This window comes from Cydia amplana, chromosome 17 (genome assembly GCF_948474715.1).
Source record: "Cydia amplana chromosome 17, ilCydAmpl1.1, whole genome shotgun sequence".
In the NCBI taxonomy this organism is placed as follows: Eukaryota; Metazoa; Arthropoda; class Insecta; order Lepidoptera; family Tortricidae; genus Cydia; species Cydia amplana.
The window spans coordinates 8,817,233-8,835,386 of record NC_086085.1 but is presented as its reverse complement, the minus strand read 5'-3'; the positions used below and the strand labels follow the sequence as shown (position 1 = coordinate 8,835,386).

At 38.5% G+C, this 18,154-nt stretch overlaps 1 protein-coding gene across 2 annotated transcripts; it reads right to left on the bottom strand.

Moving 5' to 3' along the window:
- Window positions 1-1,298: 1,298 nt before the first annotated feature.
- On the bottom strand, window positions 1,299-17,641 carry LOC134655929 (dolichyl-diphosphooligosaccharide--protein glycosyltransferase subunit STT3B). Of its 2 annotated transcripts, XM_063511440.1 has the most exons (15): window positions 17,340-17,641; window positions 17,041-17,259; window positions 16,613-16,856; window positions 14,690-14,888; window positions 12,547-12,718; window positions 11,351-11,529; window positions 10,368-10,552; window positions 7,655-7,845; window positions 6,074-6,176; window positions 5,482-5,724; window positions 5,302-5,399; window positions 4,161-4,289; window positions 3,395-3,479; window positions 2,735-2,764; window positions 1,299-1,702 (listed from the first exon to the last, which is right to left on the bottom strand). In XM_063511440.1, the coding sequence occupies exons 1-15, from the start codon at window positions 17,519-17,521 to the stop codon at window positions 1,625-1,627; spliced, it is 2,337 nt and encodes a 778-aa protein (XP_063367510.1). In that variant the 5' UTR covers window positions 17,522-17,641; the 3' UTR covers window positions 1,299-1,624. The 2 variants fall into 2 exon arrangements, with proteins under 2 accessions (XP_063367510.1, XP_063367511.1); XM_063511441.1 differs by lacking the exon at window positions 2,735-2,764 and having other exon boundaries at window positions 1,300-1,702.
- Window positions 17,642-18,154: the final 513 nt, after the last annotated feature.

Genomic DNA, 18,154 nt, shown 5'->3' with positions numbered 1-18,154 from the left:
TGATTTAGAGGATAAAATAAAAACAAAACCTTAAACATATTCATACAATAGTCACGTAATCGATATACTTACATACCATTGGCTAATTTGACGTGTAAGCCCAAAGCATGGCAGTAGGCAAGTCGAGAGGGTCGAAATTAATACTCAGATAGTATACACATACGGACTTCGGGGTCTATCTCATTTCTTTCAGATATCTGGATTCCTCTTTTACAACCCGTTGCACAATGAAATTGGATAGAGGAAAAAAAGATTAATGTGAATAAAAAATTACATAAATTAATTTTAGTGTCTCACTCGAGTAAATGCAGTTTTAGCACCAAATGCTTTAGAACCTCAAACACATTATTATTTGTTACCACATCGTGTCTTGAAAACATGACATACGCACCCAGTGCCGAAATCAAATATTAAGAAATATTCATCTAATGGACTAAGTAAATAGATAATTGGTGTCAGTCAAACATTAGCTACATCAGTGGTAAGGTCTCGTGGCACTCGCCGTAACCGAGATACACCTTCAGGTGTCTTTGAAGTGTACAGTCGACGTCAAAGAGATCTTTACGACTAACGTTACAAAAAATTATTTACACGACTTTATTGTCATAGCATTTAGGTCGTGTAAACATTTTTTTGTTACTTTGGCTGTAAATTTCTCTTTGACGTCGACTGTACACTGCGCGAGTACGAATACATTTCAGAGGAATCATTTTAAAAGGTATGTATTTGTGGGTAATTGGTATTACATACTTACATATTCAGCTCGCGTAGTTTGGCCTCGAAACACCCTAACTCTATTAAATAATGTCGCCCACGCAATCCGCATTACATAAGAAGGAACTATACTAACTAGCCCAGAATGAATTAACTTTTAACAAGCAGAAACGTCTGCGAACGATGCTATTAAGCATAGAATAAATTTAAAGTGGAAAAAATACTGCCTTGTGCGAGACTTGTACTTGAACTTCTATCCGCAGGCCGTGTTTTCATGACGAGTCTCACCTAAGGCAGTAATTTTACCACTTTTAAATTTATTCTAAGCTTATTAGCCCAGAATGATGCCTAAAAGTAATTCGAGTTAACATTCGTCTTCAATGTCTTTTCTTCTAATCTCAGTAACAAAATTATTGAATCTACCTATCTATCTCTCCTAAAATACAACTAGACCGTCGAACATTATACAATACATTATACACGTTACATAATTGGTGAACATACTTATTGTCTTCGAAAACAAATAATTATTACATACATAATATTGAAACCCCTGAGACAAATAGGTACGACCAAAGTTATGAATTCTTATAACACGCCATTTAGTTATACCAACATATGATTTGAGATAGATTGATAACCAAACAGATTCTAAAATTCTAAATGTATTAAATATAAAACCGAGCAATGGAGAACTCCGTCATACGTTACCTCATAAAACATAATTAATTATGCATTCAATCGTTAATAACGTTTAAATGCAGGTGGTTTCGGCATATGGGCAATTCAAAGATTACTCGGTTCGTTCTGATACGTAAATATTGAAGTTGAAGGGATTGCAAGACGATATAGAGGTTCCTAGATTACCACTGATGCGGAGTCACGACCTCGTGTTGCGGCGAGCTCCGCGTCACTCCAGTCGGCCTATTTTCTTGCCCTTGACGACCGTGGGCTTATTCTTTAGGAGACCTTTTCTTCTTCGTGAAGTCTGTAAGAAAACAAGTCTTAATAACGAATAACAATCAAAACCCTTCAGCCCTTTGAATGCAACATACAGAAAATAGCTTCTAATGATTCATCATGCAATGCGTTCAAGTGTTTATTATGTACAGACACCGGCAAAAGTACACACATATGACTATGTTGCCAAGATATTAAGGCTTGTACATATGAATGCTTTACTACTTCTGCTGTTGACTGTATACACATTTTATTGACTTCACCGTTTCATATATTGGAAAACCAAGATGCAGTTACAATTCTCTCAGGAATATCATATGACTAAACTGAACAACGGTGCATATAACATTTAAAATGAAGCGATGTGCAACATACAGGGTGATTCATGAGACGTGAGCAGGACTAAGCCAACCAGTAAACGTAAAAGGATAGTTAACCACAATATTTAAGTGAAACAGTCACGCTTTTTTTCTGTTGTTATACTTTTTGGTAAGGACAAATTTAATTATCTACAAATGGATACCCTACAACATTAAATTAACAAAGATAAAACCTTTTTAACCGTTATGACAACACTTTGAGTATGAAGAAAATAAAATGTCAGACTTGAGTCAGATACTATTTTTCAAAAGTAACCAGACTCCGATGACATTCATTTGGCACTTGTTATGGATAAAACAAAGAGGGTGACCATAAATGTCGTAAATAAATTAAAACTTTTTTTTAAACAGTATAAATTAAATTAAAGTTAATCTCACAAATACTGGTACGAAACAGTTGTTTATAACTTACTGTATGCGTATGTTTGATCCTGCTCACGTCTCCTGAATCACCCTGTATAGTTGTTTGAATATCTAATTTAATTATACAACAAAAGAATATCAAGATGAAAGATGACACATTCCTAAATCTAACACTTTATACCGGTGTAGAACAGAAACAGTAAGCTTTCTATTTCAAAACATCTAAAATCTTCAACAATAACAACAACGATTAAAATAATACATGCACAACATCAGTAACAACACGACATGGACATCTAAAAAGTACTATACGGTACCGTGTCCGACTCTGCTACTGATAGCGGTTGCTATAACAATGGAAAACGAGCTCAGAATACAAATTAACACTTGTTATATTACTACAGGAAATAGTTCGACAAAAAGGGAACAATATTATGTAGCACTCAGTGACACCGACTCTATAGTCAGTCAGAGTAGTGTAGTATGAGTCAGTCTATCAAAGTGTGTGAGTCCAAGTTCTACGGACAAATTGTAATACTCAGTAGAAACTAGTGCCCGACCGAAGTTTCGGGTTCGGTATAAAAATAATGTTTCGGTCAAAGATCCGGTTTTAGGCCGACACTAGAGCAAAATCAGTTTCGGCTTCGGGAAAAAGTCCGGTTTCGGTCGGACACTAGTAAAACACACAGCTACGGGCTACGGCACACTATCGCTGATTGCCAATCAACGACTAAAGACTTTCACATCAAGTAATGTATATAGGGACCTTAACGATTGACTAGCGTAAAATGGAGTTGTTCTAATGTGACAAAATCACGCATAGTTTTATAGTTACATCGGCTTAGCTTAGTCCAGTATATACGACATGTCATCGTATGTCTTACGGAGGAATAGCCTCGCTTAAAAAGATCAAATTTGTGCTATAAAAATTGAAAAGAACGTATTTTTTAGGCAATATCTGTTTGAAATGAGCCTACCTTTTTGGATAAACCACTGGATGTAGAAATCGTCCTCTTCGCTAACGGCAGTCGCGGACGATTGAATTCGTCCGGTTTTTTAACCCTGGAGACAAATAGATACATTTGCTTAAAATATATTAATACAATCAATGAATCTTTGATAATAAAGTACCGTCAACCGGCGTGAATAGGGACGGCTGGGTGAGTAGGTGAATGAAATTTACCTGATAATTTCTTAAAAACTACTTAAAATAGTATCACACATGTATGTGGCACAATCGGTTGCGTCGTTCAAGGAGAGGTTAAAGAAGCTATGGCTATCTGATCTGACTGATTAATTTGTCTATATTTCTATTGTATAGTTGCTTTATATCTTTCTAATTCTTTCCAATATTTAGTGTATTTTCCCCATTCCTTTTTGTGTAATATATGTATGTTTATCCTATACATTTTGTATGTATTTATATCCTTTATCTTTCTGGTACCTTGTTGTACATTTTGCTGCATTTGTCACCCTCTTTTCACTTTCTCCTCTCATCTACTCAAAGGTTAACTGGAAGAGATCCCTCAAAGGGATAAGTTCGCCTTTGTACTTCTTACTATTTTTTTTTTTAATATGTCTTTTTGTACAATAAATAGTTTACTACTACTACTATACCTGTATATCCTCACTAGCCAGTGCTCGGTGGTGTAGGCCTCCTCGAGGTAGGTGAGGCGGAAGCCGCGGTGGCCGGGCAGCGCGCCGCGCGTCCGGTCGTAGTAGTATGACACAATGTATGTATACCTGTATATCCTCACTAGCCAGTGCTCGGTGGTGTAGGCCTCCTCGAGGTAGGTGAGGCGGAAGCCGCGGTGGCCGGGCAGCGCGCCGCGCGTCCGGTCGTAGCCCGGCGGGCTGCCGCCGCTGTCATATCTGACACACGCCAACGCAAAAGGTTTTATAGATGGTCAAGCAAATCTTGTCAGTAGAAAAAGGCGCGAAATTTAAATTTTCTATGGGACTATATCCCTTCGCGCCTATATTTTTCAAATTTGCCGCCTTTTCCTACTGACAAGATCTGTTTGACCATCTATACAGGGTGGCCCATTTAGATCGGTCAGTATGGGAAAATCTGAAACTATAAGACATACGACGATCTCTTCTTAGGAACCATGTCATCGATTTTAGTAACAAGAAAAACTGCATTCATACATTAAAAAAAAGGGTACTCAGCTCGGGAATCAAACCCGGACGTTTTGAAAAAAAATATCTAAAATTATTTCTATTTAGATATCGATTGTGTAGGTCTTAAGCAGTAAATGTTACTATGAAACATGATGTCTGAAATGAATAAAATGCATTGTATTCATATCCTTTAATTTATTTTAGTATGTTTTCGAAATGGCCACCATTTTTTTCAACACATTTTACATAAAAAAAAATTAAATGAATGAATGCAGTTTTTCTTGTTACTAAAATCGATGACATGGTTCCGAAGAAGAGATCGTCGTATGTCTTATAGTTTCAGATTTTCCCATACTGACCGATCTAAATGGGCCAGCCTGTATATTCTTAGTAGAGAGACGGTTTTTGACTCTATTGCTAGATCTATGAGGGTCTGTAGTTTTTGACCACCACAATTATTTTATATAAAAAGCAATAGTAAACTTTATTAGAATATATTAAGGTACATTTTACGCTGTAACCTTTGTTAGTGTGCTATGGCCCATTATGATAATCAAAGAGAAATTTTACTTTATGCACTAGAGCAAAAAACCCTTTTGTGCAGCCTACACACGATATAAAAACGAAGTTTACGAGTATAACAAGAAAAAATAAATGCTGTTTTTATTCACAAGGTTCCAGAATCGAAATCTATCTGAAACTTAAAATCTGCAAAAATGGTTCGAGGTTCTCAGTTTAGAATTAAAAAAAAAATACTCACCTATAATATGATAACTTGTACATTAAACAATTTAACATCGTTTTCGATGCTTCAGAATCTATTCGGTATTCCCCTCTCTCTGTAAAATAGTCCGCTTCCTGAAACATTAAAAAAAGTGAGAATCGTCATCAAACACCTTGTGCCTATACAAATAAGGTTGAATATTCGATCATAACATACATGAATATCCTTAGGGTGCTCTCCTTCTGCGATCCTGACCATCCATATGAACTTGTTGATGTCATCGCCGGAGTAGCCAATGGCACCGCCAAATATCACGAGAACGTAGTCTACGTCCAACATGGTCATTATTTCATAAGCGGCGCTTTCATTACTCGCCATGGCCTTGCCGACTAGCGCGATGTGAGAATTGTTCCACGTGTTGTTATCGACTAGAGTTGTTCTATTTCCCATGCCTGCTATCTACAAGTAAATAAATAAATAATAAATATTAATGGACATTTTTTTTACACAAATTGACTAAGCCCCACGGTAAGCTCAAGAAGGCTTGTGTTGTGGGTACTCAGACAACGATAGATATAATATACAAATACTTAAATACATAGAAAACAACCATGACTCAGGAACAAATATCTGTGCTCATCACACAAATATTTGCCCTTACTGGGATTCGAACCCAGGACCGCGGCTTCACAGGCAGGGTCACTACCCACTAGGCCAGACCGGTCGTCAAATCGACAACATAATTATAACCCACATAATAAAACCGTAGAGTACAATTTAAAGTGCAATTAATTCAAGTAATAAATACCTGGTAACCATAATCCCACCAGGACATGACTCTCGCGTCTTCAGCGGTGTTCTGTGATAGCCAACCGTAAGCTTCGCGGAAATCGTCCAGGATTTTGCGTGAACTAAAATAAAATTATACAACTTAATAACAATGAATCGTTAAAGGGCCATTAAACGTCGGACGCAATCAACGAAGTAACTGACACCGTTTTAGGCGAGCAAAACGACTGAATGCATTAATTCTCATAATCAATTACGATGCTCCGCCTATCTAAGGGTCGGTTGCACTAAAGTGTTCGTATCGTTAAAGAGTTCGCTAAATTTTTATGTATGGAAAGTGTCATAGTAAAGCGCCGGGGCGCGCCGGCTGACGTTGATCGGTCTGTCAAATGTGGTTGCTGCAACTGGTCCTTAGTAATCGCTTGACTTCAGCATTAGTTAAGGCATAGAGAAATATAGTAAGACAAGAGTGCTCACTCCATACATCAGTTAGACTATTAATTTCAGTGTCTACATCTAGCATCGAGTAGCGGAACTATCAGTACTGCTACTTGACAATAGATGTAGCACCGACCGGAAAGTCTTATCTCAACAGCATAAGACTTTCCGGTCGGTGCTACATCTATTGTCAAGTAGCAGTACTGATAGTTCCGCTACTCGATGCTAAATGCTAATAGTCTTTTTGGCACTAAAACTGATGTACGGAGTGAGCACTCTATGTTTTTTTTTCTCTATGGTTAAGGATTGACGATGAAGCGCTGGTGGCCTAGCGGTAGGAGCATGCGACTTGCAATCCGGAGGTCGCGGGTTCGAACCCCGGCTCGTACCAATGAGTTTTTCGGAACTTACGTACGAAATATCATTTGATATTTACCAGTCGCTTTTCGGTGAAGGAAAACATCGTGAGGAAACCGAACTAATCCCAATACGGGCCTAGTTTACCCTCTGGGTTGGAAGGTCAGATGGCAGTCGCTTTCGTAAAAACTAGTCCCACGCCAATTACTGGGATTAGTTGCCAAGCGGACCCCGGGCTCCCATGAGCCGTGGCAAAATGCCGGGACAACGCGAGGAAGATGATGATGATGGTTAAGAGCCAACAGGAGCTAAGATTTAAATATTTTAGGTAAATATACCCGTCTCGCTAACGGAAGCGGCTCCTAAAACTAGTGCGATAAGGACAAGGCGAAAAATCCTGCGTAAAAATCTCAAAAATCGTGGTTTCGTACTCGACTGTTTCCTCCTCCAAAACTTAACCAATCGTAACCAAATTTGTAAATCTAAATGATAATGAGATTATCTGTGTCGGACCGTTTTGCTTTTTTGACTAATTGATATCAGTTTTGAATCGCACGCCTCTCATTGCGGCATAGTCAATTAGGCCATTTTGGCCATTTTTGAAGGGCTCTAGCGCCTTAAAAAACAAAAATATCAAAAAAAGCAAAACGGTCCAACACACATATTGACAATATTAATCTGTGTTGAAAAAAATCATTGCTCTAGCTTCAAAACCCACGGAGGAAACAGTCGAGTACGTTTGTATGGAGAAATGACCACTCCTGTTGGCTCTTAAGGATTGCCGATGGATATTGTTGAACTGTACCCGTCGTTCCCGTAGCTGGCCAGCACGATGCTGGGGCTGGAGTATGCGTTGGACGTGGCCCAGGTGCAGTGCACGGAGAAAAGCATCAGCAGGATCATGAACGCGATCAGCGTGCCGGAGCGCACGTTCATGCCGAGCCCCGAGTCTGCCGGGGGAGTCGGCTCCAGCGTGCGCTTTTTCAGCTTGCCCGCCTGTATAGACAATAGGGACCAGTACGGTTACCATCAGTTTGTCACTGACATAAACGCCGTCGAGAACGTAATTTACTTTCTATACATCCCGTTTGCACTAATATGCGAGTGCGAGCGAGATGTATAGAAAGTAAATTACGTTCTCGACGGCGTTTATGTCAGTGACAAACTGATGGTAACCGTACTGGGATGTTGCGAATATCCGCATCCGCATCCGCAACCGCGGAACTTCCGCATTATTTTCAACATCCGCATCCGCATAAAATCGATGCGGATTTAATGCGGATGTGGAACAGGTCGGTACAGGAACGTCTTAGCATCGGCGTAAGTGCTAGACTGCTAGGTAATTTAGTCGTTAACCAAAAAAACCTATTAGAAATGAGCAGTCAAGCGTGAGTGGGACTTAATGTACGGAACCCTTGGAACGCGAGTCCGACTCGCACTTGGCCGGTTTTTTGAAATAAAAATTACTAAAATGTAATAACTGACGTTTTTTATGGTACTATCTTGACATCCGCGGATGTGAGCCTTTAAAAATCCGCATCCGCATCCGCGGATGTCAAAAAATCGGCATCCGCAACATCCCTGATAAGGACACTGTTGAATTTGATAACAAAATCTAGTATAATAGTAGGTATAGCAAATGAGCAATTTATCACAATAATGTGGATATTAAAATAATACCCATATGGAAGTAATACAAAAACACAGGACCTGAAAGTTTCAAAATTAAAGTTTTTTTTTTTACTTCCAAAAAGAAAAAAAGTAAGGGTACCATTTGATTCCATATATTTTATCCAAAAAAAGATTGTAAAGCAATTATAGATTGTCAACCAAATCTTGTCAGTAGAAAAAGGCGGCAAATTTGAAAAATGTAGGCGCGAAGGGATATCGTGCCATAGATAATTTGAATTTCGCGCCTTTTTCTACTGACAAGATTTGGTTGACCATCTATATATACATAAACGCAATATTTCAACGTAATTTTCTTGTTTTGTCCATACTTCAAGATGGGCTCTATGTGACCGTGACGTCACGTTCATATATCAATTTGTTAGGAGCGTTTCGCGAGTGAAGTACGGTCTTTGACTATCATTTCTAACTTTTGTATTACTTTAATGCAATGAGTTCCATATAGACATTTGATCCTAAAAACAAACCTGATCGATTGATACCATTAATGAAAATTAGTCATGTAGCCTATTAAAATCTTTATTTCGTAAAATATCTGGCATCCCGAACATATTTGGAATCACACAGTATCGGAAAAACAGAAAACTGATTGATATTGTAATAAAACACCGTGAAAATTAGCTTGTAATTTGATTTACTCCATGACAATAAGTACTTAAACATGCTGATTAGCTTCTAATAAACTAGGCCAACTACATGCATTTCAACAAACAGACCATGAATATTGAATTACTGCATTATGTATAATACGTTAGAAATTGAAACCCTATTTCAATAAGCACATGGTGTACTTTTCAATATTAAAACTCTTAAAGCAATTTTCATGCTTAATCTTTAGCTGTCGGTTGAATAATTTATTGGCAAATTAAAATAACCTACCATTTCAAAAAATAATAAAAGTTATATTATATATTTCATATAAGTAATTGTAAAAAAACATGTGGCGTAACATATTAGAATGACCTAGTATTACAAAACTCGTATGTAGTTTAATTATTTGTGTTTTCACATTCCGTTCAATCTGCAGGGTGGAAGTCATGAAGTACAAAAACGCCCAATGTTATTAGAATTGCACAATTCTAATAATATTGGGCGTTTTTTTGTTGTCCCCTACACTTTTTTTTCAAATTTGGGATTTTTTATGTTATTTCTACTCAGAATCACGAGCTCTTTCTATCCTAATAGGAGAAAAAAAGTGTCCCAAAATTTCCATACATTTTTCGATCTATGCATTTCGCGACCGCCATACAAAGTCTATGAAATATGGTGACGGAATGGAAATAAAAACCTTAGGACACTTTTTTTCTCCTATTAGGATAGAGAGAGCTCGTGATTCTGAGTAGAAATAACATAAAAAATCCCAAATTAAAAAAAAAGTGTAGGGGACAACAAAAAAACGCCCTATTGCACCTGCTACTACACTAATACTATAATCTCTTTAATTAACATCAAACGAAAGTGCTTGCAACTTTGCATATCTATAGCTAACTTCGACGTCACTTACTCCGGCGACTCACGACTTTTCCAAGCAGTAATAAAGTGCCATACTTTAAGGCAGCGGTCGGCAACCTGCGGCCCGTGAACCTGTCACTTGCGGCCCGCGAGCCTCCCTGGCTATTTTGCATGTAATATTGACAAACGACAATGTCTGATAAAGTCATAAATATTAACAAAGTACGGCCCGCGTCAACTTCGCTAACTACTATGTGGCCCTTGACTGCTAAAAGGTTGCCGACCGCTGCTTTAAGGGAAGAAAACATGATTCACGATTTTCAACTGTCCGTGACCTATTCTCTACAAAAGCGTAAACGTTCTAAACAGCAACATACCTTATCGTAGAGGTTCTTCTCATCCGAGTCAGAGGGCGCGACGGGCAGCTCGTCCTCACGTAATACTAGGTCCAGTAGGATGGAGAACGCGATCCCGGCCAGCACGCACACCACGGGCGTCAGGGTCAACATCAGTCGCACCATGACACCGGCGAAGTATACGGCGCTAAGGGCGTACAGCGCCACTGGAAATTAACGACGACTTTAAAACAGTGTATGATTGTATCTAATGGAATGGGTCGCAGGTAGTTTGATCACTGGAAAACTCACAGAAGTGATACTGATTTCAAGAACATGGAAATTATAAGTAGCAAAGGTGTGTTAGCAGTTGGGATAAGATATCATTTTTAACGACTTTTTTACGTTGACACTCACCATGATTAACTCAATTTAAATTATAATTCCCCGCTTCGCACGGGTTAACAAATTATACATAAATCTTCCTCTTGGATCACTCTATCTATTTAAAAAAAACCGCATCAAAATCCGTTGCGTAGTTTTAAAGATCCAAGCATACATACAGACAGACAGACAGACAGCGGGAAGCGACTTTGTTTTATACTATAGTGATGTAACTAAAATAGTAGGTCGAGGTAATGAAGTGACGATTCGTTACTGTGAGAGAGACTGATTGAGAATTGGCCGATCGAGTAATAAATTAAACTGTAAAATCGAATTATTTTCTCTTTCCCTAAAGTACGTGTAAGATAAATCTGGACTGACTTTGCAGTGAAAATGTGTGGAGGTGCAACTATAAACGTCATATTTTATAGGAATTCGACTTTTATGGTAGAACTTCCAAACTTGATCAATTGAAGGGATGTTTACAAAAACAACATAACTGACTACACTCGTTGACACCTGAAACGATTAACAATGTTCTTAAAAAAGGTTCAACCGCTCTAAGCAGTTATGTTTTTGTAAACATCCCTTCAATTAAAAGTCCGTGCAGAGTTAACTTGGTCTATCAATAATTTACTCACCAAACACTCTCTCATCATTGACATTCTTGATGCAATACCACAGGCCCACGGGGAATGTGCACACGAGGACGTGCAGGTCGAAGAAGAACGAGGACCAAGTGGTCGGCTGGTGCTCGGACACGGACGCGATGATCGGGATGTGGATCTTGGCGTAGCCTGTGTCCCAGAGCGAGTAGAACCTACGACACACATACATTTTAAAAATATTATAAAAGATAGCAAGAATTATAAAAAAATGTTTCAAGATTTTATATGAACGTATATCCTGATCTGACTCAAATCGAACAAACTATGAGACATAAACTTGCATAAAGCGCAATTGACGGACTCCCGTACAAATACATTTTGACGGCGACTGACGGTTCAGTGCAACCAATCCTTAGTCCTAACAACAATAGTTAGTACACAGCAGTAACAACTCAGTTAACCTTTTCGACGCCGTGTCAAACACAAAAGCTGTCACGCTTACGCCACGTCACCGAAGTGTCAAAAATGAAATTGAACTTTATTGATGGAAAACCATTTGACTATCCTGCTCAGTCTTTGTTTAAAAAACATAAAATTTTAACGTTACCGTCTGTATACATATTGACTGTGTGCATGTATGTAAGGTCAAATATACAAAATTACAAATCTAGCGCTAAAAATTGTGACACCTCGTCGCGAAGGCGACCACGATTACAAATCCCAAAGCATCGACTCGCTAAGTCTCGACGATCGCTTGACGTCATGGGACCGATTGCCTACAACTCCGTACCTAATGTCATCAAAGACTCGACTAGCGATGCAATATTCAAAAAGAAACTTAAATCCCTTCTAATAGATCAGGCATACTATCGTATTGCCGACTTTATGAGTGCGCCGGTGAGAAATTGACCCAGCACCGTTTGAGAAACAGGTTCTAGTACCCACCTACCTACAAATGTTAATACTTGTTTATTACTTGTATTTAATGATAAAAACACAATGTACCCAGTAGTTTTAAGTTTATGACGTGTAAAATGTAACTATGTTTATATTTACCAATAAAGTCTGTATTCTGTATTCTGTATTCATATGCACGTACGAGGTCTATGTTGCTCTGTGGTCTGTGACCGATTAATCGGTCTTTGGCGTTGAACCTACGGTGCGGATATATCGGTCATTGCCGTCCAAAAAATTAAGTAATAGGGTGGTACAAATCAAGAGAATCTTACCGTCCACTCCACGGAGCGATAACGCCCATGTAGGTCAACGCGACCACGGCCAAGAACACGAGCGCGGCGGCGACCAGCCCCCCGACTATCAGTAGCTGCTTAAACTGGCCCTTGGGACTCAGCATGTGCAGGTATTTGAGGGCGCCGACCGCCATCATGAGGGCGAACACACCTACAAATTAACAGCTGGGTGGATCAACTATTTCTTGTTGTTATTCTGTCCGGTTAGCCAAGAGACAATAGTAGCATAGTTTGTTAGAAGACATTGTACACTACCTTTTTCTGACACGCTTGGTAGACGACCCTCAATGGAAAGGGTTTATAAGTATCACAAAAAAGCGTGTTTGGTGAATTTAAATGCCTAAAAATCAGGTTTTAAAGAGTGACCCAGGAGAACGTAACCATGGCAACGAGTGACAAGAAAAAGTTGATTCACCCAGCTATATTAAAAACTGACTGGTGGGTCGGCCCAGGAATCGTCGGTAACTGGCAGGAAGTTGCGCGGGATCGGGACAGGTGGCATGCTCTCGTTTCGAAGGCCAAGATTCACTTTGGATCACTGGGCCAAATTAGTTAAAGCTGGTCAAGCAAATCTTGTCAGTAAAAAAAAGGCGCGAAATTCAAATTTTCTATGGGACGATATCCCTTCGCGCCTACATTTTTCAAATTTGCCGCCTTTTTCTACTGACAAGATCTGACCATCTATAGTTAGTTATTAGAAACAGGTAGGACGCCACTGTAACGATTTTGTAGCACGTTGTGAGGTCTCATTCTGGAAATCTGGACTAACATTTTCAATTAGTCTAAGTCCAATTGATTTAAGATATTGATGCTACCAATTTGTGGCATTGTCAAGATAATAATTGTATTACGGACAATTTATTGTTCACAGTTAAACTAAACTCTGGAAAAACTTTGTACTTTTAACCTGTAAATTCTAGTATTCAATGAAAATTAGTAAGTTTTCGAAATAATTGGGTACCCGGGAATGTAAAAGGCTTAAATTCCAAGAATTTTCCGTTCCCTTCCTGATTCTAGACGAATAAACCTATAGCCATGACATCTGATCATCTCTGATGTCCCCCCAGTCGTATCCGTCGACGTATCATCGTAATTTTTGTATCATAACTTATTAAGAAAATGGGTTTATTTATACTCATACTAATAATCATTTTAGCTACGGACCAATTTAATGCTTCACTCATTGTAATTTTAGTTGTGATTTCAACACGCATTTTACCGCTAACATTAGTATGTTTAATACTGTATAACAGCTGAACGCTCAAGGCCGTAAAACAATAAGCATTTTCAATAGTAAAACAGATGGTTGTGTATGTAGATGAGTTGCTTATGCAACAAGCATTTACGGCAGCCAATTTCACATAACGCACATACAATGCTGTGATAAGGATAAAATGGTAGTTTAAACAACCATTAAATCTATGGGACCTTATCATAACGGCAATATGTACATGCATACTTTTCCTGTTAAAACCATGAGAATAACTTCAAACCTCAATTAGTTTTTGGTTTCACATGAGTAGAATGTACAGCATTTGGAGACAATACAAGTTTAATTTTTATTCAAAAAATTCTGAGCATTTTCTAAGGCTCCTAATAGCTAACTATTCAGTATGAAACAAGTACTTATGCCATGTGTGACGCTTCTTGAAGTCTTCATGGCATAGTGAAGCTTGCAGTTTGACACAAATATAGGTACTACATACTAGTGGCTCTGTGAGCTGTAGACCTCGTGTTATGTTTAGAAAATGTAAAAGTGAAAAATATTTAGTTTGTTGAGTCGTTATCACAGTGAACTCACAATGGTCTTAGTCGCCATAGACGCTATTGGCGCTTAAGTCCTTTATGACAATTTCAGCATTATGAAATTTTTCCAAAAGCTGAATCAAAAAAAAACATAGAATCTGGTCTCAAAATTTCAAGAGGATCGGTTAAGAATTACGCCCAGGTACGTACAGGTGAATCTTCGCTGACGCTACGGTCAATAAATAGATAATGGTTATTGTATATTATATAGTAGCATTAGTTATGCTGAGTAACAGTCCCTCCAGTGACTTGTTGAGGACTTCCAATTCCAAGTTCACTAATATGCTATTACCAGCACAGTTAATAGAAGTCTTACCTGAAGCAGCCATATGTTCACTAGTCCGTATAGGCTGGAAGCCAACAAACGGGATCTGCATAGACATCAGCAAGCCAACTATGTAGAAGACAGAGTAGCTCACAAACAGCCTCTGTGAGAACCGGCCCATGATGAGCAGCACAAACACATGCAGGGGAATCAGGTTGATGATGAACACATAGCCTCCCCATGCTGATACCTGAAATAAAATGCTCTATGTCAGCATTTCCCAAACTATGGGTCGCGGACGAGTATTGAGTGGGCCCAGAGGGCCTACCGCGAACCACGTTCGATGTGTTGTCTTTCTGTCACACTTACGTACGAATTTACAAGTGCGACAGAGAGGCAACACGTTGAACGTGGTTCGCGGTAGCCCCTCTGACGACATGCCGACGGATCGGGCGATCTGAGCGTGACCAATAATATTTTAGTTAAGTTTAGTTGCGTACCCAAAGGGTAAAAACGGGACCCTATTACTAAGACTCCGCTGTCCGTCCGTCCGTCCGTCTGTCACCAGGCTGTATCTCACGAACCGTGATAGCTAGACAGTTGAAATTTTCACAAATGATGTATTTCTGTTGCCGCTATAACAACAAATACTAAAAACAGAATAAAATAAAGATTTAAGTGGGGCTCCCATACAACAAACGTGATTTTTGACCGAAGTTAAGCAACGTCGGGCGGGGTCAGTACTTGGATGGGTGACCGTTTTTTTGCTTGTTTTGCTGTATTTTTTGTTGATGGTGCGGAACCCTCCGTGCGCGAGTCCGACTCGCACTTGGCCGGTTTTTTAAGACGGCCAAGAGGTGAGTCCCGAAATTGCCACTTTTGGTTAGATGGGTCGGAGCCCAGTCTACTTTGGGACTGTTCTATGTATCTTTCTTTCTTTTTTCATTAAGGGCGTCTGCTAGCTGGCGCGGGTGCTCGGAACGGGTGAGAGGGGTTAACGAAAAATAATATGAGCGCCGTTCACTGACGCGGACGCGTGCGGCGAATTTTTCCTACAATTCCACCTGCACGCGTGCGCCCACTCTGTGGCGGGTAGCGGACGCCCTATATCCAAAAAGTATTGTGATATATTGTATGTCTTTCTTTTAAGACTCTCGTAACATGTTACAAGGGAACGTTTGTTTTTAGTCACTGGTAAAAGTATCTTGCATGTGAAACATGTAAACATATTAGTCATATTGTATTGACAAGTATATGAATGTTTTATATTTTTGGCAAAGAGTATTGTACCTACTCATATTTGTTTTTATATTTGCATGAAGACAGTGTGTTAATTTTATTACTTTCTTACTTTAATGAGAGAAACTAAGATGATCTTGAATAAATACATGATAAGATCTTTAAGTACTTACTAGAAAAATAGTAATAAATACTTAATGTGGTATTTAATTAGACTTAGTGTACATAGTCCTTTTGTGAAATTGAATGAGTGTAAAATACATATATGTATTTATAACTTATTATAATAGAATTGTACAAATTCTTAGGAGAATGAAGAATCTTCAAACTGATAACATACAACATTATGTGTCATTAATATTTACTTAATAAAGTTCAATTACCAATAAAATAGCTAGATTTAAACAAGGTATCATGTAAACTACATGTGTCATCCCCAAGTTGCCCCCACACTAGTCAGCTCTAGCTCAGAATTTGATTGGTTAATTGGTTCCTCTTACATGTCTCAATTGGAGTATTGAGAATCAAATAGGTCTTAACTCCTATAGGACTCTAGTAAGAAAGTCCAAAATTATGAATTTAGGGGAAGTATGTAGTACGTGTTGAGTTGATCCCCTTGTTGGTCTTGTTGATTACATCAATAATAAAAATAAATTAAAGGTTAATTAATTAATAAGTTACTTAATAATACTACTATAAACAAAAATTTTCATAAATTAATATGGCACAACTTACCATGTAAAAGTAAGAAATAGCAGTGCAGATAGACCAGAAAATAGAACCACTCTTCACACTCTTCAGCCAAAGATAGTAGGTGAACTGCAGAGCAAAGATTGCAATTCCCTCGTTGTCATAACTGCCAGCTACGGACCGGCTGCTGTAGCCGGGGATGATAGCAATGAAGCAGGCAGCAAACAGACCAGCTCCACGGGACCATAGCTCCGATGTTAGCAAATATGTCGCTATGGCTGTCAGACCACTGTTGAAAACAATTTACTGTATATAATTACAGCAATAAATGGAATATTGTAAATATTATGAGTTAAATAAGAGTTGCATATTTTTGTTTGCTAAATAAATAAAAACACCAGGAAAAATAGAAAGATTTTATACTTTTTTTGTTAATATAATAGAATATAACATGAGTAAATAAGAAAACATACCTGAAAACCGGTGCTAGAAACACACAAATATCTCTTATATGAATAGGGATATTCAATGTGTGAAGGATCCAGTGTATGGTCCCTGAAGTGATCATAAGGCCCGGGTACACGGTACCGCCGACAATGCGCCCCAAGGGGTACCATGCTCGTTCGTCAAACCAATTCAAAAAGTTGTAAAACCCGTGCTGTACCATATAAGCGGTAGATCGGTAGTTGAACCTAGAACACGTACATCGTTTAGAACGAAGGGAGGGGGCGAGACACAGAATAGGTTACAAATCAAATTAACTTTATCTTACCATGGGTCAAACTCGTGAATAATACTTTCAAACCGTATAACAGCGAAAAGCCGAGAAGCAAACCCGGCCAACCAAGCCAACGTGAGAACCGTAACAGTGATAAGCGTACTGAAGCCGGTCGTGTTATTAAACAACCCCTTGTTGGGGCCGTTGGCCGGCTTCACTGAGCTTACAGCCGGCATCTTCTTATCGTAAAACACCGAAAACTATTAAAGAAATGTTTTTTCATACATTAGTTCCAGCAATTCGATTTTGTGAAAAATTGACTTTCAGCCGACTGACACGACACGTCTCTCTTTAAAAAATTGCTAGATTTAAATAAAATATGGATGCGTTCAGAAGGCCAAGTTATAATTGTAATTGTTATATGAGGCCAAGTTTTGTGGAAAACCCGTATAAAAAACGCCTAATAGAGCTATTAAAGCATATATTATACTACTCTTTGTATTAAAGCCGTAACTAACTACCGCACTGCACCGTGAACTTGTGAAGTTCGATAGTCTGTTATGGATTTAAAGTTTAAAGAAAGCTTTATAAAACAAACTATGTGTGTCAACCAGGCTTAAATGAAAGCTAGAGCAATGAGCGAACCTTTTTGTGAATATGGGTTCTGTATTAATTAAATCATACTAATTGATTGGCATTCTTTTAAGTTACAACGAACCGAAATATATAAATTGTTAAATTTTCATTGTATCGTTTATGTATTTGTTACTAACTCCTTTGAACAAAATCTAAATAGGTATCTTACAATACTATGTAACTGCATCTTGAACTTGTTTATTTATACAGAACCCTAATCAAAACTTATTTGA